General features: G+C 34.0%; 1 protein-coding gene across 13 annotated transcripts in view; it reads left to right on the top strand.

Moving 5' to 3' along the window:
- MYCBP2 (MYC binding protein 2) overlaps positions 1 to 27,199 on the top strand; it is a 259,246-nt gene that overhangs the window by 163,132 nt on the left and 68,915 nt on the right. For 8 of the 13 annotated variants that reach the window (XM_047720174.1, XM_047720176.1, XM_047720178.1 and 5 more), the window contains 9 exons: positions 852 to 907; positions 3,676 to 3,791; positions 6,877 to 6,974; positions 7,675 to 7,791; positions 8,730 to 8,870; positions 17,528 to 17,602; positions 20,655 to 20,879; positions 21,751 to 21,883; positions 24,450 to 24,572. In XM_047720174.1, coding sequence (XP_047576130.1) covers positions 852 to 907; positions 3,676 to 3,791; positions 6,877 to 6,974; positions 7,675 to 7,791; positions 8,730 to 8,870; positions 17,528 to 17,602; positions 20,655 to 20,879; positions 21,751 to 21,883; positions 24,450 to 24,572 — 1,084 coding nt within the window. The remainder of the gene's footprint in view (positions 1 to 851; positions 908 to 3,675; positions 3,792 to 6,876; positions 6,975 to 7,674; positions 7,792 to 8,729; positions 8,871 to 17,527; positions 17,603 to 20,654; positions 20,880 to 21,750; positions 21,884 to 24,449; positions 24,573 to 27,199) is intronic. The other 5 variants (XM_047720179.1, XM_047720173.1, XM_047720172.1 and 2 more) reach the window with 4 other exon arrangements.

Below are 27,199 nucleotides of genomic sequence, written 5' to 3'. Positions count from 1 at the left end.
ATGAGATATTATCTATTCTTTCATTAGTAAATGCAGTATGTAGTCTGAGGGAAAATGGTGGAGTGGAAAACACATTGTGCTGGGAATCTGGAACCCTGGGAGTTCCTGTTAGACCTACCCTTAAGCGGCATATTTCTCATTTGTGGCTTTTTAGTAGGTGAAGGCAGCTTGGTCTTTTCTAAATCACATTCATGGAAATAGAAAAGTGGGAGAAAGGAGGGAAGCTTCTGAGGGGTGTGGATGTGCCTCTCTTTAAGTAGAGTAGAAGTTAGAAGTGAATGAGCAGTTGTAGAACTTTACCTGAACTTTGAAAGTTAATGATCAATTTGGCAATATTGCAGGAATACAAAAATATTAGGAATAGTATAACTAGTTTCAGGTACCTGCAGTCCATTTTTGTCTTTACATTTCACCATAATTTTTTCCAGACTTTTTTTGTTCCTTTTATTGAGAAACAGATTGTTCTCCAGGTCCAGTTGCAGCAATCTTTATATTATGGATGTATATCCTGTTTTGGTTGTGAATTGCAAATCCTGTTCTCCCGGGTGAAGGCTTATCCTTGCCCTTTATTTATAGCATCTTTTTTGGGGAGAAATCTAAAATTTTAATGTACTCAAAAGATTTTTTTTTTCTCTAAGTTTGTTGATGGTTTGTTTGTTACATTTGGGTCTTTAGCACACCTAGAATTTATTTTTGTAAAGGGTATGATGTAGGTAATTGAGTTTTTCTTTTACTCCTATATGGAGAACCAGTTGTGTTATTGATGTCTTATCACTGCCTTAGGAATGTTTCTAATGAGTTACTGGTCTTGGAATTTATTTTACTGGATTCTTACTGGTCTCTTCTTAAAGGTTTATGAAAATTACTCATTTGAAGAATTGCGTTTTGCATCACCAACTCCTAAAAGGTAAGGATCATTTTTGCAACACATAGCCAAGACATGTATTGTCAGCTGCTTATAATTAACATCAACCTACATTCCAACTTTATTTTCCATAAGCAGATATTTTATAGTATTTTTTACGTTCCAGTAGAGATTTAGGACAGATTTTATAATGTGTAGATCTACCGATAGAATATATCATATTTAGTTGCAGTACTGCCAATATGTTACATAATGCTAAGGTACTAGAGGAAGAATAATTAGTATCTAAAAAGATAGACATTGGCTTGTTTAGAGTTGTTAGTTTTCTTTTCCGGGGTTTTTATTCCTTCTCTCCTTCACCTTATACGTTATAGAGCAATTTCAGTATATGTTGTACTTTTATTTTTAGCTCGAAAGTCTTAATTTTTCAGTCTTTGAGTATTCTTAACTCCAGATTTGAGCTGATTTTTTGACTTACTATTTTATTTGCTTGTTAGGAGAAGTACTTTTGGAGGCCTTAAAAAAATTATTAGATAGATTGTAACTTGGAGAGACTACTACCTCCATAAAATTTAGAAAAAGCTCCAAAGTGGACCTGAAAAGATTTTTATACATTTCATTATATCACATATCCCATAACTTACTAGAAATTAACAGGTTACTGTGACTTTATTCTCCCATGTATTCCAAATAGAGTTTTAATGCATAATCTAGAAAATTTTCTATAAAAATAGCCAAGTTTTGAGAAAGTATCTTTCTCTAGAAATAAGGCATTAATATTCTATGTCAGGCTTAATTTTAGTTACAAAATGTCCATACAATGGAAGCATATGATTTTTATAAAATAAATACTATAAATTTATAAAATGTTAAATAAGAAAACAGTGGCCATTTGCCTGTAAATAGTTTTTCATATATATTAGGTATTTTAAACCTAATTAAGATAGTCTCATCTAAGTAAATGCATTATTTATTCATCAATATTATTAATTAAGCATCTGCTATGTGAGAGACATTGATATAGGCTTTTATGAACAAAATAGACAAGGTACTGGTTCTTAGGACATTTACATTCCTGTAGAGAAACAACCTATAAATAAGTAAACAAAATAGGAATAATAAGTTTTTTTGATAGAGAGTGATGAGGATAGGACAGTCCACCAAAGTATTGGGTGATAGGAGAGGCCTGTGTGAAGAGGTGTTTTCTCATTAGAGAGCTAGATGGTAGTTGGTCATGTTAAGATTTGGAGGAAGTTCGTTCTAGGCAGAGAAAAAAAGTTCCTTCTGGGGTGGACGGAGCTTGATGTCTTCAAGGAACCAAAAGAGAGCGGTGCAGGAGAGTAGTGAGCAAGAAGGAAAGTGGTTGAGGATGAGATCAGAGAGCTGTATAGTAGTATGGGATTTAGCCATCTTTAGCCTGCAGATCATATCAGGCCCGTTTTTGTAAAGAAAATTATGTTAGAACATAGCCTTACTCATTAGCTACGTATTGTCTGTGGCTGCTTTTTGTCCCACAGTGGTAGAGTAGTTAAGTAGTGTGACAAAAACTGTTTGGCACGGTAGACTAAAATACCATTACCGAAAATGTTACTGATCTCTGATGTAGAGTATCATGATTTCTATGAGGGTCAAAAAGTCTGAGAAATGAGCTGGCGTTTTTTGTTTGTTTGTTTGTTTGTTTGTTTGTTTTGGTCGGGTACTGGGATGAGTGAGAAGAGTTCTTCTTTGGATATGTTAAAAATTGAGATGCCAAGGTACCTCCTGGTTATCTAAGTGGGGATGTTTCAGTTTGAAATTCAGGGGAGAAATAAAATTTGAGTCCTCTACATAGAGATGGTATTTAAAACAGAGGAATGGATGAATGACCAACTAGAGAGATGCTATTCAAAGAAGAAAGAACTAGACCCAAACCCTGTGGAATGTCCGTAAATTAAGGGGCAGTCAGAAGGAGAGCCAACAAAACACTAAAAAACAGTGGCAAGCAAGATAAGAGAAGTACCGGGAGAACGTTACAGAAGCAAAAAGAAGATATTTCAAGAAAGTAGGAGTTGTCAGCTATCAAATGCTACTGAGGAATTGCTGAGGATGAAGGAATGACCATTGAATTTGGGGTAATTGGTGACCAACAGAAGCAGTTACAGTGAAGTGCTGGGAACAAAGGCCTATCTAGGACAAGTTGTGGAAGAGAATTGGGAATGAAGAAATGGAGACGGTGATTATAGACCATTCTTTAGACAAGTTTTGATGTAATGGGAAAAGGGACATGAGACCTTACTAGAGTCTTGATGGTCATAATATCAAGGAATGTTTAGGTTAAGAGATTCTGAAGTTTGTTTGTATAGAAATGAGACGTAAATAGAAATGATTCAGTAAAGTGGGAGAAGTTGATGATGAGTGAGAATGAGCAAGGCAGTTACAGCATGGAAGTGTTGAGGGGATGAGATTCCCAGGATGAGTGAGGGGGCTGGCTTTAAATAAGCACCAAGCACTTCTTGCATTTTATCAGGACAGAAGGTAGAGATATGGAAAGTTGGTTTATTAATCCGATTACAACTTTGGGGATGTATCTAATTGCTTCCATTTCTCACTGAAAAAGTGGTAAGGTCATGATCTTCCGAGAGTGAGGAAGAAGGGTGATAGAGATTTGAGGAGAAGAAAAATAAAATGAAATTCGGTCATTTGGGAGGGTGGGAACACATACTATGGCAGGACAGTAGGAATGCCACCCGTTGTAATAATACAGTAAGAAATTCTTAATGATGTTGTCAGCTGTTTAACCAAAAGTAAAAGTACATCTTATTTCTTTTCAGACCCAGTGAGAATATGCTGATCCGTGTCAATAACGATGGCACTTACTGTGCAAATTGGACTCCAGGGGCTATTGGGCTCTACACTATTCATGTGACCATTGATGGCATTGAAATAGGTATTCTTTAAGTTATGAGTTACTTAGTGCAAACAACCAGAATCAGAATTGTCTTTCTGTTCTAGTTTTCTCCTTAACTTATATCATAGACACATGGACAGGTTCCATTACTTATTTGGGTCATTTCCTCCTTTACAGTGAGTACTTAATTAGTACATTCATAACATCTCAAAATTTTGTAATAATTTATGGTATCATCATAGCACTCATGACTCCTTTCCTCCATTCTCTAATGTGACTGGTCAACTATGTTCTCCTCTCTGCTGCTCACCATGTGCATACCTCATCCCCCTCTTATGGTCTTTCTTTCCTGGCATAGAGCAGAGCCCATCTTATTCATCTTTGTATTTCCTAATCTAAATTAGTGCCTGGCACATAATGGCTGCTCAATAAATAATTATCGAATGAATGAAGTTTCTTTATCCACCACGAACTCTGAAAAGTATATTGCTTTTCCTTTGGTCATTAATCTTTTCCTTTACTATTCATATAATAGACAACAGTAGAACAAGAAACCTCTAATAAGTGTTTATCAATATGAATTCCTTGTAACACTAATTCCTGATGCTTTTCAAGAGAAGGGGCTTCTGTGATGACGTGGATTTGGAAAACCTAAAACTCTCATCTTAGACATTTATACAATTCACATTAACATAGAAGGGATTCTAAAAGCCGTGAAATTAAGAATCTTGTCTAAATTTGTTTAACCCTTATCCTGAGACCCTTTGCTGTAGGGAAGAGGGAGTGAAGGTAGAGATAAAAACAATACTGATTAACATTCCACCAGGGCACCTGAGTGGCTCAGTGGGTTGGGCCTCTGCCTTTGGCTCAGGTCATGGTCTCGGGGTCCTAGATCGAGCCCCCCGTTGGGCTCTCTGCTCAGCGGGGAGCCTGCTTCCTTCTCTCTCTCTGCCGGTCTCTCTGCCTACTTGTGATCTCTCTCTCTGTCAAATAAATAAATAAAATCTTAAAAAAAAAAAAGAAAGAAAAAGACATTCCACCAAAATACCCTTTGAGGAACTCTGGTTTAAGTAGTTTGTTTTTACAGTGAAGGTAGAGAGGCACTTTCTGTTGATTGTAACTGTATAGACTATGCATTAATGTAACTGTACAGAAGCAGATATATCAAATGCCCCTATTCCAGGGACCTTTATCCTCAGTCTTTACTGCATTCTCCTTTATTTCAACATATCCATAAAGCCTTTAGTCAGCAAACTTCAGTTGGTTCTGAGCAAAACATTGTTCTGGGTAAGACAGTTCCCTGTCTAGTGTTAACAGTTACTGGTGATTGCAAGACAAAATGAGCAAACAAAATCACATGAAGTAGAATATAAGTAGTGATACATGAGAAGTACAAATTATAAGAATTCAAAAGTGGAGGTAGTCAAGACTGGCTTAATTTTCACTAATAGTGGGCTGAAGAAAACTGATACAAGGTAGATAAGAAAAATCCACTTATATTTATTTTTTGAAATGAAACTGAAGAAAATAATTCATATTTACTTAGCATCATTTTCTTTCCTACCTTTCTTTTTTTTTTAAATAATTAATTAATTTATTTGAGAGGGACCATGAGAGGGGAGAGGTCAGAGGGAGAAGAGACTCCCCACGGAGCTGGGAGCCTGATGCAGGAGTCAATCCCGGGACTCGACCCCGGGACTCTGGGATCATGACTCCAGCCGAAGGCAGTTGCCTAACCAACTGAGCCACCCAGGTGCCCTTTATCCTACCTTTCAAATTTAACTTTTTTCCAATGTGACCAAACTGTCAGTAGGCTGGGACCTTGATTGACCCTAGGCAAGGACAGATAATCATTCATTAGAATAACAATGCTAGGGGCACCTGGGTGGCTCAGTGGGTTAAAGTCTCTGCCTTCAGCTCAGGTCATGATCTCAGGGTCCTAGGATTGAGCCCGCATTGGGCTCTCTGCTCCGTGGGGAGCCTGCTTCCTCCCTCTCTCTCTGCCTGCCTCTCTGCCCACTTGTGATCTCTGTCTGTCAAATAAATAAATAAAATTTTTAAAAAAAGGAATAATAATACTATCAATAGCTAATATTTATTGAACACTAAATTATGTCTACATTGTCTTATGCACATCTTATATTTTAAATTGTCTCATTCTCACAATAGCTCAGCCAGGTAGGTGCTGTTCTCCTTCTCATGTTATAGATAAAAACATTGAGGTACTAACAGGCAATCAGCAGTACATGTGCAAACAACCAAGACAGTCCAACATGAGACCCCCAGCTTTCAGCCATCATGCTGCACTGCCTGATGGGTAGACCACTGACTGGTGTAGCTGATGTCACCATCTGACACAGTGACCTGGCGCAGCGATCTGATGCTAACATTTAACTGCTCTAGGGTTTCTTGTTTTTACTTTTTTCAGTATTATTTCGTAGATAGAGAATAAGGACCCCTTCTCTTCCTTGAACCTCTGAGACACTCATTTGGAATCCTAAAGCCATTTTTCAAATATTTCTCTCTTTTGTTTTAAAGTTTTTATTTAGATTCCAGTTAGTTAACACAGTGTAGCATTAGTTTCAGGTGTACAATACAGTGATTCAGCACCTCCATACACCACTCAGTGTTTGTCACAGCAAGTGCCCTCCTTACTCCCCATCACATATTTCACCCGTTCCCCACTCATCTCCCCTCTGGTAGCCATCAGTGTGTTCTCTGTAATTAAGCGTCTATTTTTTAGCTTTTAAATATTAATCACCTTAAAAAGACAATTTAGACATTTGTTTTATTTGTTTAAAATAGTCTGTGAGGGGCGCCTGGGTTGCTCAGTGGGTTAGTAAGCCTCTGCCTTTGGCTCAGGTCATGATCTTAGGGTCCTGGGACCAAACCCCACATCAGGCTCTCTGCTTAGTAGGGAGCCTGCTTCCTGCCCCTCTCCACCTGCCTCTCTGCCTTCTTGTGATCTCTCTCTCTTCCTCTCTCTCTGTCAAATAAATAAATAAAATCTTTAAAATAAATAAATAAATAAATAAAATAGTCTGCGAATGTACATAACGGTAGGTTTAAGGATCCTTCCCCCTTGTAGTCTCAAATGTTACAGTTTCCCTTCCTTTTCTTACAGATGCTGGCCTAGAAGTTAAAGTAAAGGACCCACCAAAAGGGATGATACCACCAGGAACTCAGTTGGTCAAACCAAAGACTGAACCTCAACCAAATAAGGTTAGGATAGAATGAAATAAAAATCTGAATTGGACAGAGAATTATTAATTTTATTCATTGATGTTCTAAGGTGGCCATCAATATCTAATATTTTAGTTGATTGATTTCAGTATTTGAATTCTAAATATCCCAAAATCAATTTGAAGGGTATTTTGTGGTAATTCTAATCATTTGTCAATTGTAAAACATGTACTTTTAGTCTTCTTTGTATAATGCTATGGTAATTTATAGGTCTTGTGTACTTCTATTATTTGAAAATTTACAATTAACAAAAATTTTACTGAAATTCAGTGCATAAGGTTTCCAAGGAAAGTATCCTATACTGTCAAAAGGAAAAATAATTTCTTAACATCTAGAAAGTATAGGGATTTTAGTAAACTGTTTATTAAAAAGGAAATATTGGTAATAGAACTTGTATCATATCTTTCTAAGAAGAAAAAAATGGGTCTTTTTTCCTTTTTATCCTATGTCTTTAAAGTTTAGAGAGGAAATTATATATGTATATTTAATACATACATATACAACAAATTCTGTTGTTATAAATAAACCAGTGTTAACTTGCACAGGAAACCAGCTGCAAATGATTTTGGAAACTTTCTCAGAATTATAATACTTTCAAATCTGTTTAATTTTCTTATCACTTATAAGATGTCTGTTCTATGATTTTTCTGTCTCAACTGTCTCTCTTTGCCTTTCCCAGGTTCGAAAATTTGTGGCCAAGGACAGTGCAGGACTCCGTATCCGTAGCCACCCTTCCCTTCAAAGTGAGCAGATAGGCATAGTAAAAGTCAATGGAACTATCACTTTCATTGATGAGGTAATTTGTAAAGAAACACTTGGTAATAAATTTGGGACAGAAAGTTTTTGCATTATTTGTATAATAATAAGGTTACTAAATCTTCTGCTAGTATGTTTTAATTGGTTTGGATAGTGTTTGGAAAATTGAGTTCATTGAGTTTCAAACATTTTATTTTTCTTTATCAACAAAATAACTAAAATTATGTTTAAAAACAAATAAAATTATATTTTACCCCAAAAGAAACTTAATTTTAACAAGTAGAACCTGGGGGCTCCTGAGTGGCCCAGTCCGTTGAAGGGTTGAGTGTCTGCCTTCAGCTCAGGTCATGACCTCGGGGTGCTGGGATCGAGCCCCATGTCAGGAGCCCTGCTTAGTGGAAAGTCTGTTTGTCTCTCCCTCTGCCACTCCCTGCCGTTCATGCTCTTGCTCTCTCTCAAACCAATGAATGAAATCATTTAAAAAAAACAAAAAACAAAAACAGAGCCTGTACAAGTACTCATTAAAAATGGGTACAGTTTTTCTTAAGTATTTTAAGTATTGTTTGTTTTTAAATGTGTTTAAAACACACATATTGCTTTGACTTAGGACAACAGATTTTTCTATTAATACAACCAAGTAACTTCTGATTTTTAAAATCCACATTGAGGTGAGGGAAGAATTTATGTTCTTTAGAGAAACAAACATTTTATGTTTAAACTCTTAATTTGTGATTTTGTTGTGCTTTTACTCCTAAGTGACATTGTTTTTACTGTCTTACTGTGTGAATTACCACCTTGCTTGTCATTCTTTGCTGCTTTTTCCTTAAAGTTTCTCTTTTTTGTACCTCTTGCAAAAACTGGATGCTTACTCTTCATGTCCACCATTGTTTGCCTACTCTACATACAGCCTTTTAGCCCTTGCTTGCCTCTTAGGACTTAAAGGTGGGCATGGCTTGTTTTCGTTGCTTATTTCCGTAGATCCACAATGATGATGGTGTATGGCTGAGACTGAATGATGAGACAATAAAGAAGTATGTTCCTAATATGAATGGTTACACTGAAGCCTGGTGCCTGTCCTTCAATCAACATCTTGGCAAGAGTCTTCTGGTCCCAGTTGACGTAAGTAAAAGGTGGTTTTAAAACGTGTAATAGGTACACTCTATCCTCATTACAGAGCTTTCTTTAATTAAGGCTTTTCAGTTCTGAGGTAAACCACAACTAAATAACTTTTACTTTATAAGTGCTTGAATTCTGAAGAGCTTCTGTGTAATGAAGGTGGAGTTTGGCAAGGCTAAGGTCTTTAGTACTTGTTATGATCCATCACAAGCAGGAGGTAGTAAAATAAAACTAGGTCTATGGAATTCCTTTCAAAGAAGTAGAGAATGAAAGTATACTTTTTTTCCCTTTCTTATTCACACAACTGTTCGGAATGAATTCCAAACTAAGAATTGTGAATTTAGTATTATTATACATTCAAAAACACATATAACATATTTCTTCTGTGTGTTGGCATTTTGTAATTAGTTCTCTGTGTTTTGTCTAAGTTTGCCTCTGTTCTTTCTTGGCTTAAAACACTACTATGTTATAATACTATGGTGTAAAAATAAGAAGGATTCTTTACTCTTTTTAGTGGTGTTAGAGTATTCTAATTGAAACTAAATTCTGGTGTCAGAGAACTCATTGAACCTCTTTAACAAATGCAGTAGAGTACTTAGAGCCAGTGTCCATAAGTTGCTGTAAATGTAATAGTAACCTATGGGTTTATAATTTAAACAGAAATATGTGATTTTTTTTCCTTTTCCTCACCATCAAATGTATGTAGTCCTTATGACACTGTTCATAAATAGCACTAGCAAAATTTGATTTTAAAAAAACTTAGTATTTTAAACAGTTGAATTTCTTAAAAATCCATGTATAAGGTTAGCTTATTATGTTAAACCATTCAATATATTATTTTCCTCTTTGGTGGTCCAGAGTATGTGCTCCAAAGGGAAAGATATGAATGATGATTCTTTGGGGAAAGAAATAATTGAACTTCTATTCATATTTATTGATCTCATTCTTCTTTATATTCTTTTATATGTTTTATAATACTACAGTAGGGAGAGATATATATCTGTTTTTTACTATTAGGTGTGTGGTAAAGTTTGGAGAGTGTTGGCGTACTGTTTTACTGAGGTTAAGCCAAATAATGCTAAATGTATAATTAAAATATAAAGTTTTGAATAAATAAACCATATCTTCTTTAATTTTCCTCGTATTTGTATCTGCATTTAAAAATGAAAGGGAGGGACACCTGGGTGGCTCAGTCAGTTAAACGTCTGCCTTCACTCGGTCATGATACCAGGGCCCTGGGATTGAGTCCTGCATCGGGCTCCTTGCTCAGCGGGAGCCTGCTTCTCCCTCTGCCTCTCCCCCTGCTTGTGTGCTCTCTCTCTCTGACAAATAAATAAATAAAATCTTTAGTAAATAAATAAATAAAAATGAAAAGGATTTTGAGCCTCTGGAAAGAGGGACTAGTCTGGAAAAGGAATAATAATTATTATCATCTGTATCTAAAAAGTTAGCCTTAAATGGTTTGAAACCATTTTCCATTATCTCTGATAAGGCATTAATTAAATTTTATTATCTTTACCATCTCTCCCACTCCAAAATTTTCTTCTTAATTCCTTTGTTTGCTAATTTGAGGAGATGCTTTTGGAAGAGGAAGATAATCACACAGATAAAATGAGAATAAGCAAAGGCAGAAAGGAAGATCAAGAAATGTTGTGTGTTGAAGTTTTAAATCCCCTGGTTTCATTTTGGAACAGTGTGTTCCATTATTTGATGCTCTTAAACCCCATTCAAGAGACCGTTTGTAGTAGACGGTCTTCTTGAGACCAGAGAGAGAAGGGCAGTAACAGAAGTAAGAAAAAAAAGCTAAATGGGTGAGCCGTACAAATACTTCATGATGCATTTTTGCTGGAATGTGAAAGAGGTTGTCAGTGATTTATTTTAAGAAATGTGGAGGCAGAATATTGAAGATATGAAGTGACTTGTGGTATTTTTTTAGCCTTTCTTTATGTTGAAGAATGACATGAGTTCTATTTTAATGTAGGTAACTCAGAATGCCCAGGATTATTGACAAGGCTGAGGTTTTCCCCTTCCTTTATTTTAGTAATGACTTGAGATCCTTATAAATTAAAAAAAGAAAGATATCAATACAAAGGCAGAAATACAGATACAGATAAGAAATTTGAAGACTGAAAAAGAAGGAGAAAATGGAATTCAGGGCACATTTGGAGAGTTGCTTTGTGAGAGAGGAGAGGGGATATGTATGGCAGTAGGTAAGTTTTTTTAGGGATGGTGAGAGAAAGAGAAGAGTTTGAAGGAGACCATGAGTTTTATAAGACAGAAAAGACGAAAGACATCAGTTAAGATGGAAACAAATGAGTTAAGTTAGAGGGTTTAGACATCCAATAAAGGCTTGGAATAATGTTTGAGAGAAACAGGAGAGGGATCTGAAGAAAAACTACTTGTTTTTGAATTAGTGGGCCACTCAGGACCCAGTGAGACCAATGGATGGATCCATTCTGGACGCCCTTCCTCCCTTCCTCACCCCTAGTCCTAAGTGTCTAGAATCAAAAGTGCCAAGAGAGTCAATTATAGCAATGGCCGGAATTTGGGGCTGCTGTGACAGAAAAACAGGGACAGAATTTCAGATGTTGATGAAAGAAGACTTGAGTTCACCAACTGTGGAATTCAGCCTGAGTTAGAAAAATGAAAGGAGAAGTGGAGGATCCAAGGGATTTGGAGGCATAATAAATCCTAGAACAAGATATATAAGTACACTGTAGTTGAAGAGACAGAAGGATAGATGGTTTGTGATAAAATAGAATATTTGAGGGTTTTTTTTTCATAGAGCATTTTACTGAATGATATGGCCTGTTAATGTGACCATGAGCCCGTAGCTGAAGTATAGTGGAGGGGAAAGTCATTTTAACTACCTCAGTCTGAGAACTAAAAGGCTCAGCCTTAGGTGATCATCTGTATCAGCACAAAGACACACAGATGGTGGATGGCAGCACTGTGACCCACAGGGTTAAAGATGTTTACCATTGAAGGAGGGGTCCCCTTAGATACAATATGAAGTGATGGGACAGATGGCAATAGTTTGATGCTGAATCAGGGAGAAGCATACAGCAGTTTTAGTATAAAAATATGAAAACAGGTATACGATAGAAGGGTTTATATTTTATGTGGCGACCAAAGATGAGAGAGGGGATAAAACTAACTGGCCTATGGCTCCAAACATATCTGGTATAAAGTTGTTTCAATGCAATTGTTAGATGAGGATTCACACAGTCAGCCTGGTGTAGGCAAAGACAGACTAGTTTTTTAAGGTTTTGTCTATAGGGACGGGGGCAGGCCCCTTACACAGTTAGTGTTTTTAATGAGTAGGTTACTCTGTAAGGCTAAACATGATAGGGGTAGAGGAAATATTGATTCCATTTCATCCTCTCAGGGAATTAATACAGCTAAATAAATGTATCTTTCTACTTCCTTATTTATATCTCTTACTACATTTATTGCTAGAAAAACACTTTCACTTTCTACCTACTCTCCCTTTATACTTCAGTCCATTTATAAATAAATCAAGTATAATTATGGCTAATACTTGTTAAACACTACTCAACCAAAAAGAGAGAGGGAGAGAGTCTGGAGATTTAAAAATAATACAGAAATAACCAAGGACAGATTCCAGTAACTTAAAAAGATGGAAAAATACCAAAAAGTTGCCTTTAGCAAACTTGACATCTACCTCTTAAACCTTTTCTTGTTAAAACAATTTTGCATTCACATCAGTGTGTGTACTCTATGCGGATCCTGACCCAAACTGTTGGGAAGAGTGGGAGCGAGGATTAGAAATTGGAACACTGACTAAACATTTCATCAATTATCTTTAAAAATCACCGTAAATAATCCTGTTTAGAGTAAACTTTAAAGTGATTTTTGTTACACTGTCTTCTGTATTTAGCCATATTATAGAACTCCTGTTGTCATTGCAAATAGGTACTGTAACTAACCGTTGGCCTGCCTCACAATACTTAATTACTTTGCCAAGAATTGATGGTATCCTCACTTAGTGCAAATGTGACTTTCACTCTATTTTAGCACTTATAGTAATGCTTTAGTTCAGAGAGTAAACAGCATTAGACTTTCCTATTATATATAACTGTATTTTTTAAAGTATATGTTAATTAGTGGTAAGAACAGGGAATAATATGAAGAATACAGACCCTTTTATATGAGGTGCTTATGTGCTTATAGACATTGTACCCTTTAAAAGAAAACCAGAACTTTGTGCCCATTTTAGAACACACTGTTCAGTTGTGCATCTTAGAATCTTTGTTTAATGTTGTTTCATTTGTCTAAAATGCTTTCCTTTTTTTTCTAGCATTTTTACTGTTTTCCTAGTTGACCAGGCTCAGAAATTTCTGTTGTCATCTTTTCTTATCTGTACTTCTCAGTAATGCTGCAGTTAGTAATTTATTAGTTGTTCACTCAAGGACTATTGAGTCCTTATTAATATACCTAAATACCAAGATAGGAAGTAGGCACTGAGTAGGGAGGAAAGGGAAGGGATATAAAATAAATAAGGAGTACAGTTCTTCCTCTTGGGGTCCTCACTATATAATTTGACAGACATGCCATACTCAAATAATTAGGTTGCATTGTGATAAGTTACAGAATGACTTCACTTAGGAAGTAATACTTGAAGAGACGAAAAGTCTTAAAGAAAAGTTGCTAAGAAATGTGAAGGAATTTCTAGACAGAGAATCAACTGTCAAAAGTTATGGAGGCCTGCTATGTTTGGAAACTGGAAACTAGTTAATATGGTGAAGTAAAGGAGTGGGGGTAGAAAGCATAGAAGTACTGGGGAAATTAGGTTTCCCTCTCTTTCCTTAGTACTTTGTCTGTAAAAATAGGAAAGCCTTACTTCTTACCCACAATGTTCAGTTTATTTTCTTGCCTGTGGCCCACTTGTACTTGTATACCTCTTATTTCTGTTAAGCTTCTTTAGGGTAAGGACTCATTAAGAATCCCTTCTTATTCATCCACATTTCTTCCAAAGTATTAAATACTGCATTTTGCTCATGGTAGGCTTTCAACATTTGTTGAATACTAAATTTTAAATCTTGGCATTTGATATGATCGTGCTTCTCAAAATAATTCCTATCACATATATGCTGCTTCTCATTTAATATTCTCTCCTTTAATTTCACTGTGACCTGTGATGTTAATGTATTTTATTCTTTTTTTGTGTGTCAACAGATAGCTACTCTCCCAGGATCACAAGTAGAAAAGTAGTGGAGAGAGAAAGATATACATAATTACAAAAGGATATAGTAAATATATAGCTCTGAAAATCATATTCCTTTGGGTTGAACTCCCAAATTAAATAAATGTGAATATTCATGACCTTAATGGTTGAATTGAGGGTGAATACTGTGATACATGTTGAAGGTGGCATAGGTCATGGTCCCATCATAAAATGACTAGCACTCTGGACTCTGAAGTTGATGTACATCAGTCTTAGAAAGCATAGGGCATAAAATGTTGATCTTAAATTAAAATCCTGAAGATTGGAAACTATGAAATATAAGCAGGCTAATAGGATGTTTCATTCATTGAGGAAAATATAAGTAGAAAAAGAGAGAGAATAAATTATGTACTTGACATGGGAGATATTTGACTACCTAGAGTAGAGCTTAAATTTTTTTGGAAAACAAGTTTACTTCTAGGATAGGGCTAGGAGATAAAGTGATTTGAAACTTGCAGGCCCAGTTCTTTGGATACTTGCCAAAAATGAGGCTTCCAACTTTGTGAGGGTTTAGTGTTAGAGTTTATATCCAGAAACTAAATAATACCTCATTGGAAGTATTCTAAAATATCTTTATATTGCCTATATTATCTGAATTCTTGCAGAAGCAACTTGTGTCTCAGAACATCTCCATGCATTTGTACAAACCTGCATAGGCTGATTGGTGTTCACATATAGAAAGTAGGTTGATTTTTCCAAATTTTAGGGCCCTGAAAATGTGGAAGAGAGATGAAGGGAAAATATCTTTTGGTAATCTCTCTAACAGCATTACCCAGGGCAGTTGGTCAAATTAGCAAATGTTTTTCACATTTTATTTATGTCCAGTTTCATTCTTCTTGGTTACCTGATGATACCTGATAGACACAGCTTTAACATACCCTGAATTGCTTGGATTTGTTATGTTCATAGACTTGTATATATATATACACAATCTGTTTTTTAATCTTAGTAAATACTAAATATTTACTTAATGCACCAGTAACAAAATGAAATTAAGGCAATTAAAATAACACTAATTGTTATACAGATGCTGTTTTTTATTTTCCCGAGAGATTTTATCTTTTTCACTTTAAAAATGGCAATTCTTAACTCTGCTCATCAGGCAGCGCCGGGAAAGAATTATTATCATATTTTTGCATGAACATTTGGCATGTTTGGTCATGTATTTTCATAGTGAAAATTATTCATTTACTTGATCTTCTGTGCCTTGAAAGATTATCAACTTAGAGTTGCAGTTTAGTGCTCATTAGTTTAGTTAGGGTTTTAGTATGCTTTAAGTTTTAATTTTCTTAAGAGACCATCTTTGTCTTTAGTCTTTGAGAATAAAAGGACTTAGATTATTATAGATATATGTGTACTTGTGTATATGTATATACACACATACATAGTGGTACTCCTATTAATCTATAAATCCTAATTTATGTATTTTTAAAGTAAGAAATTGAGACTTCAGAGAAATTAATATTTTCATGCATGTGTATATCTTTAAACAAATTTCCTAAATTTTCTAAAGAAAACCATGCAAGTATATATTATTTTTAAACTCGAGCTTTCTATCAGATGTATTTTTGATATTTGATAAACTGAATTTTATTTGGACACCATATTCTTAAAATAATAATAGTAAATCAGTGTGGCTAAGAATTTTCCACAAATTCAGAACAAAAGCAGACAAGTGTCAAATTTGACTCCATATATGATTAACACGTACACAATTGATTTGATTGGCAATTTATTATAATGGTTAGCAGTCATGTAACTTTAAAATATCATTATACATGTTAACTCATGTTCTCAGACTCCGGAAAAACTTAAGTTTGCACACTGAAATAAAAGTACAAGCTTTAAATATTGTTAATCACGACATTGCTTCTTACCACTAACTTCTGCCTTGCTTTTCACAATGCTTTTTACATTGCTTTTAACACTACAGAAATTTATGCTAGAAAAAATAGAAAATGCTAAAAAAAAAACTTGATATTGTTTTATGTCAAAAGGTCTGCACCTCTATTTTCTGTGAAGGAGAAAAACCATTGAGCACATAGCCCAAAAATTCTATATACATGAGTGAACCAGTAAGGACATCTTTTTCCCCAAAGAATAGTATTTCAAAATGCTTTGCATCTTGTTTCTACTTCACCTGAAGAGAAAGGGCCCTATTTGCTGTACATTTTTAAATGTGGAGGGGGTTTGGTTTTTGGTTTTTATTTTGTTTCAGATTTATTTGTAGGCATATTACTAGAAATTCATTTTCTGGCTTTCATATGTCTTATATTTCTGAATTAACATGCATATGTATGTATATGGGTGTGTATCTACATCTGTCCATACATATATACATGAGGAAAATACAGAACTAGAGAATATTAAATAAATTTTCATTATCAAAAGTGACTTATAATTGGTTGGGAATTACATTTCTTTTGTGTTGAAGTTTTAGATGACAACAGCTTTTATTAACATTTTGAGTGTCCTCTTTTTTTCCCCCCAAAATAACCACTTATCACTGTATTTACATAAGCAGTAAAATTGTAATTGCTATTCACTGGAGAGATTTTAATTTCAGATCATACAAACATATTCAGTTGCATGATATTTTTATGTAAAATGTATCCCATTTACATTTTCATTAAGACATTTTCTGAAGATGTTGATTTTATGGGACCATGCTGCTGCAAGTTGGTTGTTTAACAAAATATTTTTAGATTCTAACATAGAGATGAAAATGCTCTGTGCATTTCCTAAACTTTAAAATGAAGAAAACTAGGTCCGTCTTTTGAGAAAAGATTCAGGTTGTATGTTTTTCTGTATGCTTTTCTTAACATATTTCCTAACAGCTTTCAGTAACATTTCCAAACGATTTTTTCTCATTCAGAGAAGAAAGGGAAATTGAAAAAATGACTTATTTTTTTTTAGTTTTTTATTTTTTTTCTTTTTTGTACTTTAAAAAGCAAAAATGTCCACAGATTCTACATGCCATTATTATTCATAATGATAATTGCACTATCAATACAATCTATATTATTTACACTTTCTTTATAAAACAGCAGACTGTTTTCTGTCATAAAACAAATCTAGCATGTATTGAAACATATGTCGTCTATTAAAAGAGTTTGAAGGTTTCCTACTTGCATTGACTGTCTTAAGCTTTAAATCAATGTCTGGCTCTTAATTTTAGTAAATGGCATGACACACTATATCCATGGAGAGCTTTTGACAAAAACTTAAATTTATCAGTCTTTCTTTGCTGTGTGGTTTACTCAGGTGGCTTCAGTTTCCCTTTAGTAAAATAATATCACAGTGCTGGTGCTAGAGTACAGAACAATGTTGTTACCGTAAACGCATCTTCTGCAGATAATATCCTGTTCCCTTTCTTTGTTGATATTTTTCTTTCTTAAACTTTGTCGCTCAGAGTATCTTTAATGCTAGCCAAGGAGTCAGGGATTTGGACGTATTTTCATGGACTTCCAAAGCTTTTTTTCCCCAGGTGAGTTAACTATAAGGAACAGTCATACATTATTCAGGTATTTCAGCATGTATAATAAATTTTACCTTCTACCTTTTGAAGCTTTTGCTTATGGTTAATAAAAGAATTTTTGCCAAAAAAGTGCTACAGTTGAGTCTCCATGGTAATCCTTTTCCCTCTACTTTTGCCGAAGAATGTATTATTACTTTAAGTTAAGCTTTTATATGACTTCAGATTTGCATATGTAATTTATGACTAGCTTTTCCCACGACATCCACATCTGGCTTTCTCAGAGCTTGCTTATTTCAGTGGGCGAGGCCCCACTCTGTGGCCCTTCTCTTCTTCCCTAGCCTTTCACAGTGCCCTTTTGGATGTTCATCTGAGAATGGGGTGGGAATGCAAGGAGAAAAAAGAGCACTGCACTTCGTCAGTTTCACAGGCTGGCCCCCAAGGTCTTCCATTTCTGTACTGAATGAAGGGTGTTTTGCTAGGGTTGCTTGAGGATGACAGCTATAGTTCTATGACCTTTTTTGTATATCAGTTCTTCTTATGCTGCTTAGTATAAAAAAAAGTGTAGACTTTGTTTTGTATTTATTAATTTGTATAGTTCAATAACAAATATCTTAATAGAAGTTCTCATATATTACCTTTCACTGAATAACTTGAAATTGTTACTAGTTTTTGCCAAGACTTAGCTCTTAATGTTGCACTAAATGATCAAACGTTAGAAATATTGTTATAACTCAGTTAAAAGCTGTAGATATATCATTGAATACCAGTGAAATTGATTTTTCACTAAATCTATTCATATTTGCTTGTTTTTGACATCATACCATGTAATTTTTTAAAAAATGAGTTGTAAATAGGACTAACGTGCCTCTTCCAACTATGAAATAGCATGATTTATTTACTAAAATTGATTATTCACAACTAGACATTTTTAACTGTTTACTGAGAACTTTGTTAGTGTAGTAACACAGTTTAAAGTTTAGACCCTTACTCTCCCATTTTTATTTTGAGCACCATCTTTTGTATTCTTATGTAAGTTTATATAAATACAAATGCATGGGTAAGGACAATGCATATTTTAAGTTTAGATTATAATTCTTTTTTTTTTTTTTTTTAGATTATAATTCTAATCTAAATTTTTCAGGTGTTTAAAATTCTCATTTCATTAAATTGTCAATGTATGACTAAAGAATGTTAGATAAATACAGCATGACAATTATATTAAATGTAAATAAATACTGTCCCTAGTACATATTTGTATATGTAAAAATTGGTGATTATTTATCACCTTAGTGAAATTTATGGAATATTATGTGAAGATTAATAGTGGGTTTAAAAATTTTACCTGATTGGGGGCGCCTGGGTGGCTCATTGGGTTAATGAGCTCATTGGGTGGCTCTGACTTCAGCTCAGGTTATGATCTCAGGGTCCTGGGATCCAGCTCCGCATCAGGCTCTCTGCTCAGCAGGGAGCCTGCTTCCCCACCCCCACCCCCACCTGCCCCTCTCTGCCTACTTGTGATCTCTCTCTGTCAAATAAATAAATAAAATCTTTAAAGAAAAATTTTTCCCTGATCATATATTGAATCAGAGTCACAGGTACACAGAATTCTTGAATCCACATTTTTTTTTATTTTTTTTAACCTCAGGATTTTATATTTAATTTTTTACCATAGGAAAGACCCTTTAGTATGAGACTACTTGTAGTGATAGAAGGATAGAACTATTCAGGATTATTTTATCTTGTATAAATATTAGTGGGTTTTTTCACTTTTATCCCATTTATACGACATTGCTAAATATTAATTTAATTTTAACCTAATGTTTGAATAAGTGCCCCATTATGGTCATCTTTTGTTGTATTTAAACATAAAACAATTTTTGGAGTCTCTAGTACTGTATTTATTTATTTTTTTTTAAAGATTTTATTTATTTATTTGACAGAAATCACAAGTAGGCAGAGAGGCAGGCAGAGAGAGAGAGGAGGAAGCAGGCTTCCGCTGAGCAGAAAGCCCGATGTGGGGCTCGAACCCAGGACCTGGGATCACGACCTGAGCCGAAGGCAGCGGCTTAACCCACTGAGCCACCCAGGCGCCCTCTAGTACTGTATTTAAAAGTACAGTTTCAATCTGTCTTAAAGGAGTAGTAATGACAATGGAAGAACCCCCACTATGGAACTTTCCTTTACATATGGTTGGGAAGAAGACAAATGTGAGGAGGTTATTATTTCTCTTTATTACATTCACACAGGAAACAATTTCATTCAGATTTCAGATTCAACAGAAAATTTAGAGCATATCCTTTTCTTTCATTTTAGAAACAACCCTTTTATATCTAAATGTATTATATTTCTGTAAAAATGCATCTTTGATATTAATTTCTGTACTGGAAGTATAATTATCTTTTTCTGTTAATAGCATTAATATGTTTAGTAATGGCCTAGCAAATCTAGCAAGACATTTTTATTTGTATTATATTAAGAAAGTATGAGTTGTTAAAATCTTATAAGCACTCTTACTTCATAACTAGTAAATATTAAGATGCAGTTATATTTTATGCCCTTTTTTTTTCATTATTGCTATCACTATTTATAGATAAGTCTCCAGAGTCTTCACACCTGTTTTCTCTATAAATAAATATTACAAAGTGTAAGGAAATGAAGATTTAGACTTTTTAATCCATACCAACATGCAGCAATGCAGTAATAATGATTCAAAATTATTCAGTTGTGGTTCACAGAGTGTATTTTTTTGTTGTTCCTACTCTTTAATATTTCCTTAAAAGATAAAAATAAAACCAAGTACTACCATATTTCTTAAACTGTGGTGGGCAAAAACCAGAGGTTCATTCGCTCTCCCACTAACTTTTCTTCACATCTATTTTAACTATTACTCAGCATTGAGAAACTGAAAGGTTCTTTAGTAGTGGTATTAATGTATATATTCTGTTATTGTATTCTCGTTGGATAGTATTATAGACTTGCTGTAAAAGCTATTAATAAGAGGATGACAAAGTGATAATAGATTGTATTTTGTTTATTTTTTTTTCCCTATTCAAATTTTCAGGAACCTAAAACTAATACTGATGACTTTTTCAAAGATATAAACTCCTGCTGCCCACAGGAAGCCACAATGCAAGAACAGGATATGCCGTTCTTGCGAGGAGGGCCAGGCATGTACAAGGTAGTGAAGACGGGACCTTCCGGTCACAACATCAGAAGCTGCCCTAACCTTAGAGGTATCCCAATTGGAATGTTAGTTCTGGGAAACAAAGTCAAAGCAGTGGGAGAGGTATGGATTCTTGTAGCTTCATGACTTCTAAATTATTCCTTTTTAATATAATACAACCAGAGCATCTCTTTTCTTCCAAAGGTTGCCATTTCCTTCCCAGGTTCTTAAATGTTAATGTTCTTTATCTTTACTTGTATTACAAATATTACTAACATAATTTTTCTGTTTCTTTTTTAAGTAATTTTTTTCTTATAATTATCCTTGTGAAAACAATATTTATATTAACAAAATGATTTGTATTGTACATATGAATGTTTGGTATGTGCATATATCTTTTCATAATTACAGAATGTACAATGTCATTGATTAACAGCACTTTAAAATATTTGCTATGAATTGGTGTGGAGATGTAATACATATAAAATTACATTTTTTTGTTCCCATTTATGTGTCTCACTGAAGTCCTGAGCAAATAAAATTACTTTTTAGTCACCTGTGGCATTTGCCTCACTGATGAGCTTGAAGATGTAGTGTGTCATGCTATTTCTCAGTGTCAGGGTCATTTTCAGGTTACTTTATAGACACGACCAATCTAAATAATAGTTTGCCGTTTTAGGACATTTTAGGTGCCAAAAAGAAAAAGAGAGAGAGTGCCACCTGTTTTGGGGTAATATTTCAAGTTACTTAGGGGTTATCCTGTGCCTTAAAAATTACTATTTTTACCAAAGTCATAAATAAGCAGTATTTTACAGAACTTTTTATTGATTTCTGTCTTACCTCAGGCTGTGGTCTTAATTTCAGAAACTAATTTCTGGTAAAAACTTTCTGAATGATTACCCTGTTCAAACACTTAAATTTGTTGCTGGTTTTCAGCCTGAGTGCCCTAAAGAGTCAAGCCAATCAATCAATCATGCTTTTTGTTATGTACTAGGTAACCAATTCTGAAGGTGCGTGGGTGCAGCTGGATAAGAACAGCATGGTAGAGTTCTGTGAGAGTGATGAAGGAGAGGCATGGTCCTTAGCTAGAGACAGAGGCGGAAACCAGTACCTCCGACATGAAGATGGCAAGTTGGCTTAAATTTGTGATTTAATCTGATTAAACTTTGGAATGCAGAAGTAAACAGCATTTTTGCGTGTTTTTTTTTTTTTTTTTTTTTTTTAGGTAAAAAAGCAAAACTAAAGGTTAAAATCTTAAAATTGTTAACATTTGTTTGTAAAATAATGGATACTAAATGAATGCACTTGTAAGAAGAGAATTAAAAGAAAATATGAAACATATGATTCCATCCTTGAACCATGCTTTTTATTTCATTGATGTGGATTCATATGAATTCATTATTCTGTGCCAGTCCAGGACTGAATGTTTTACCCTTTCTGCCACTAAATAGAGATTCACTTTTCAAACCATTAATCACAGTACTTCTCCCAGGCAATTTCATTTGATTGAATTTTGTCTCATTGAGCATTGGATAAATGCATAGCATTTTTTGGAGCATTACTATGTTGTTGTTAGAGTTTCAGCTTTCAACTTTATCTTTTTTAGTAACGGTCTTATTTGATAAAAGACTTTCCTTATTGTCCCCCTCTATTCATTCTCCTGTGGGCAGAAACATGGTTCTTCCAAGTTCAGACCATGTCATCACTTGGGTGAAGCTTTAACTGAAACTGACTGAGTCAAGAATTCCATGTTTCCAAAGAACTATATTCACCACTAGACAAAACTGTTTCTATATTGAAGTTAATTTTCATATCTTTAAACCTAGATTGTGAGTCCCTTGTGGACAGGCACAGGTTTTTAATCTTTGTGTTCCTTATTCTAAAACATACTAACTGCATACTAAGTTTTGTAAATACAAGTTGGGTCACAAAAATATTAGTTAGGGCATCAAAATAAATGGGTAAGTCAAGCATAGATTTTATTCCAAATCAAATCCCAAAACTTAAAGGAAAAGGTCAGATAAATAAAAGAACATGTGTATTTACCCAAAAGAGAGTAAGTTCACAGTATTTATTGTCCCAAGAGGTAATATGGCCATAAGTATAAATAGATTTTTTAAAAAGTTAAAGCTTCATGAATGACAGAGTACATTTAGATATATTAATATTGTACATTAAAGTCCTCCTTTTTTTTTACCCTCACAACAACCCTGTGTGATAAGTTATATAATCTTCATTTTACAGATAAGGAAACTAAAGGTCACAGAATTTAAAATGACTTGCCTATGGTTGTACAGCTGGCTATATGGCAGATGTAAGACCTGAGCCAGAATCTTCATACGTGTTTGAAGTGCTGTGCTCATTACACCATACCACCCTGTGTCAGTAGTCAATGAATAGAATTTGAGAACCTACTCCCTTGTGGCATAACTGTTCTTCCATTTGTTGTGAGAATGAAAAAGGGTTCACTTGATGTAAGTCAGACATTTTACAGAATAACCTTCTCATTTATAATATACTTACATAGTACGTATTCAGAAATTTGTAAACATTTCCACTATATCGGAATATTTAGATATAAATAAAAATACCTAAAGTGAGATCAACTTTATAGAAGACATAGTTCAATAGTATGAGAATAGTGTAGGTAACTATCAAAGGACCTTCCTAGTGTAATAATTATTTTAACTGGCAGTATGGCCTAATACAGCCTCATGTGTAAAAGTGGACTCCGGAGCTCGACTGCTAGAACACAAATACAAGCTCTGCAGCTTTTCAGTAGTGTGACCTTGGCCAAGTTACCTAGCATCTCTGTCTTTCAGTTTTCTCATTTACAAAATGAAAATACTTAATAAGTTTGATATGAAAGCTACATGAACAAATAAGAACATAAAGGTGCCAGATGGGAAGGTTAGCTGTTATTAAAATGTAAAATGCTGTCTATTCTAAAGACTGACTTTTAAAGGGAGAATTTTACTCACTTACTTACTTTACTTTACTTATTTACTTAGAAGGTAGAAGATTCTTCTTAAATAAAATGCTTCTTAAATTAAATTAGGATATTATTTCTGCTAAGAAAGTTTTTCAGCCCTAAAAGCAGAAGTTTACATTTCTCTCTGCCATCACTTAACATCCTTTCCCTCTTTGATACATATATATTTGATCATAATGTGATTCTTAAATTAACATAAGACCTGGGGTGATCAGGAAAAAAGTGATTAGTTAGTGCCTTAAAATCACTAAGATTAGTTAATAATTGTATCCAAATAGTCTGCTCATTGGTATTAGTAAGTAACTGTACCTAATATGGAAATAAGAGGATTTGGCACTATAGCAATTTATATGAGGTAGTATAAGTAAAACAAAATTTTCCTCTTGTTAAAATTCTTTACAGACAGGTCTTTCATATCTTTAAGTAAAACTAGTAGGCAAAGTTACTGCTTGGTTAGAAACAGACTTCATGCTTGGTGCTGAGACCATTCTGAGGTTTTAAGAGTGATGTTATCTTTTGCACTGAGATTAATGTTCATGGGTATTTTCCACAAGAGCTCTTCCACTGCTGGTATCTCTCATACTGAAGAGTATTGCCTAAGGGAAGTGCTGGGATTGATTTTTTGAAAAGAGTCTAGAAATGTAAGTAAATAGGGAATAGCACATAAGAAACTAATGTTATAGCTGTGCCTTTTATTATAGAACAAGTTCTTCTGGATCAGAATTCTCAGACTCCTCCTCCAAGCCCTTTCTCAGTGCAAGCTTTTAATAAAGGGGCAAGTTGCAGCGCCCAAGGATTTGATTATGGACTTGGAAATAATAAAGGTAGGTGTTTGAAAGTGAGTCTTTTACCTACCCAACTTTAATATTTTTTATTACCTTCTCTTTTACCCATTTTTCTTACTGTTCACCCATGAAACTTTATTAAAGTTTCCTAGAAAACTAACAATCAAAATGTTTGCAAAAGTGTTGTTTTTATGTTATCATTTTACCAGTTTTAGTTTACGTTTCATAGGAGTTCTTGCTTATGTGCTCTTATTTTAAAGATACTCACTTGGAATTCACATCATAAAGATTCTGTGAAATCTAGTAAAAGATCTATTGTTTTTATCATCCACTTATTATTAAGAGTAGTGTTAATGACCAAAAAAAAAAAAAAAAGAACCCTCCACAATGATCCATTTAAAATCAAAACATTTTAAGTAATATTAGACATCAGCCTTATTACATATGTGTGGTTTTGAATGTCTAACCAAGTTACCTTAGTTAATTTAGAATCACATGAAATAAATGATATCTTTGGGTTTGGTAGGTATAATGAAATCAGAAGGTTGTGAAAAGAAAAACAAAAGCCCTAAGCCAAAAAATATAAAGTGTGTGTAACTGTTTTGGACTGCAGTATTAGAAGAGACCAGTGTCAGGGACAATGCAAACAATAATTATTTCAGAACAATTTATACCTGAATTTCATCTAAAATTGTATCTGTATCTAAATTCAGACACATTCCTGTTCTTTTCCATGTACCTGATCCTGACTTCTTTTCTAAATCAGCATATCATCAACAAGTAGCATACTTGTAGCAAGTAGCATACAAGTAGCATACTCCCTCTTACCATCATCCAGCAAGTAGCAAATATGCTACTTGCTGGATGATGGTAAGAGGGAGAAGATAGCCTATGTGGAAATAATTTTACTTTAAAATGATGTTTACACTAATTCATAGGATTTGATGTCAAGGAATAAAAACAGTGTCATTAGACCTGACTTGCAGAGCAAGTGAAATAATGCAATAGTCAACAAGACGCAAAATGACATCAGTATAAAGGAAATATTCAATTTAAAACAAAACTACATTTTGTTTGATACCTTTATTTCTCTCCACAAAGTATTCATATGAAGGAAGCCTAGTGACAAGATTTCTTTTTGGCTTTTCCTATTCTGTTATGTTGGTCTATCCTGCAGGCTTGGGGATACCTGCTTGCTTAGTTTTGGTAGGTCACATTTCAACTAACTTGAGCTAGATCTTCATATTTAAGTAGGGTAAGTGCTTGGTGGTGTTTTCTTCATGTCCCTTTCTCTCTCCCATTGTCGATTCTTAAATTAAAACCTCAGCATTTACTTACCGCTACTATGCTTTGTTAATAATCTGTTTTAAAGCCATATTTATTTCAAATTGTATGCTGTAATGTCTAAATTATACTGGTGGCTATCACTTTAAATCAGTCTTTAAAATATTATAAAACATCATAGATATATAAATCAACTTTTAAGAGACAGACATTGCTGAGAAAATTTGTTCTTAAGTAGAAATAATAAAGTATTACTTTTTAAAAGTGTGATTCTGCTAATATTGTTCAGAAATAGCATGTACTTATTTATGGGCTTTTTAAATATTTAGATGGTGCAAAGGAGTATTAAGAAACTTAAATCTAATTAAATATATCTAACCTTTGTTTATGAACTTACCTTTAACAGTAGTTCCCATTTTCTTTAAATTTTTATACTGTCAAAGTTCAAGAAATTGTTTTTGCAAAAATTCTTTATTCTTAATTGTAAAAAATTCTTCATAATCTCTAAAATCCTTTCTGTAATTTACAGCGTAAGTTTTTGAAAAGTAGACATGTAGCTGTGTACACAGTTCCTTCCATATAACTCTTTTGCTTTTTGCTGCTTCATTTAAAGTTTTCACTTTAAAAACTTTATTATATTTAGGGATTGGAAAGGTACTGTTTTCCAATTTCTGCATCAACTAGTCTAAATGTTTTTTTTCTTCTTCTCTTTTCAGCATCATATAAACTATTTAATATGCATAATCTTACAAAGAAGGAGCTAAGGATCATCCATCTAATTATATTGTTTCATATTTTTAAAAATATTTATCTGTTAAAGTCCTTTGTATTTAATTTTAAGGAAAAATGTCACAATTCACATTTGAGCTACTATTCAAATTAGATAGCTCATACTCCTTTTTATCTTGTAGGTCTTACAGATTTTTATATTATTCATCCAAGCAAAGGAGTTCATGCTTTAAGAAGTATAATTTCTTTGGCAGGAACAACTTAAAGAAAATATTAATATATTAACTAAATGTAAATATATTAAGTTAATAACATAGGCTTTGCCTCTCTTCAATTCTACATTTACTTAAAAACATTTTCATATTTGCTTATCTTCTGCATGAAGTGTAATGCATATGAGGCAGGGTTATTTAGTTATTTGTTAGGTATTATGTAGAAGACTTTGTTTACTTAGATCTTCATTTACACTGGTATGATACTGAGTCAACTTATCTATCATAGATTTTTCATGGACTCTGAATTCTTCCATGCTGCTGCTCAACGTTGTGAATGAATTTACATAAATTTTTTTTGTAGGTGGGCTGTTACATAAGAGTATTAAAACAACATGCAACATTTTGTCCCTAACTTGAGGATAATCAACACCAGTTTCC

This window comes from Lutra lutra, chromosome 3 (assembly GCF_902655055.1).
Source record: "Lutra lutra chromosome 3, mLutLut1.2, whole genome shotgun sequence".
Taxonomy (NCBI): Eukaryota; Metazoa; Chordata; class Mammalia; order Carnivora; family Mustelidae; genus Lutra; species Lutra lutra.
Note: the sequence above shows the minus strand (reverse complement) of the source record. Positions and strands in the feature narration are given on the sequence as shown.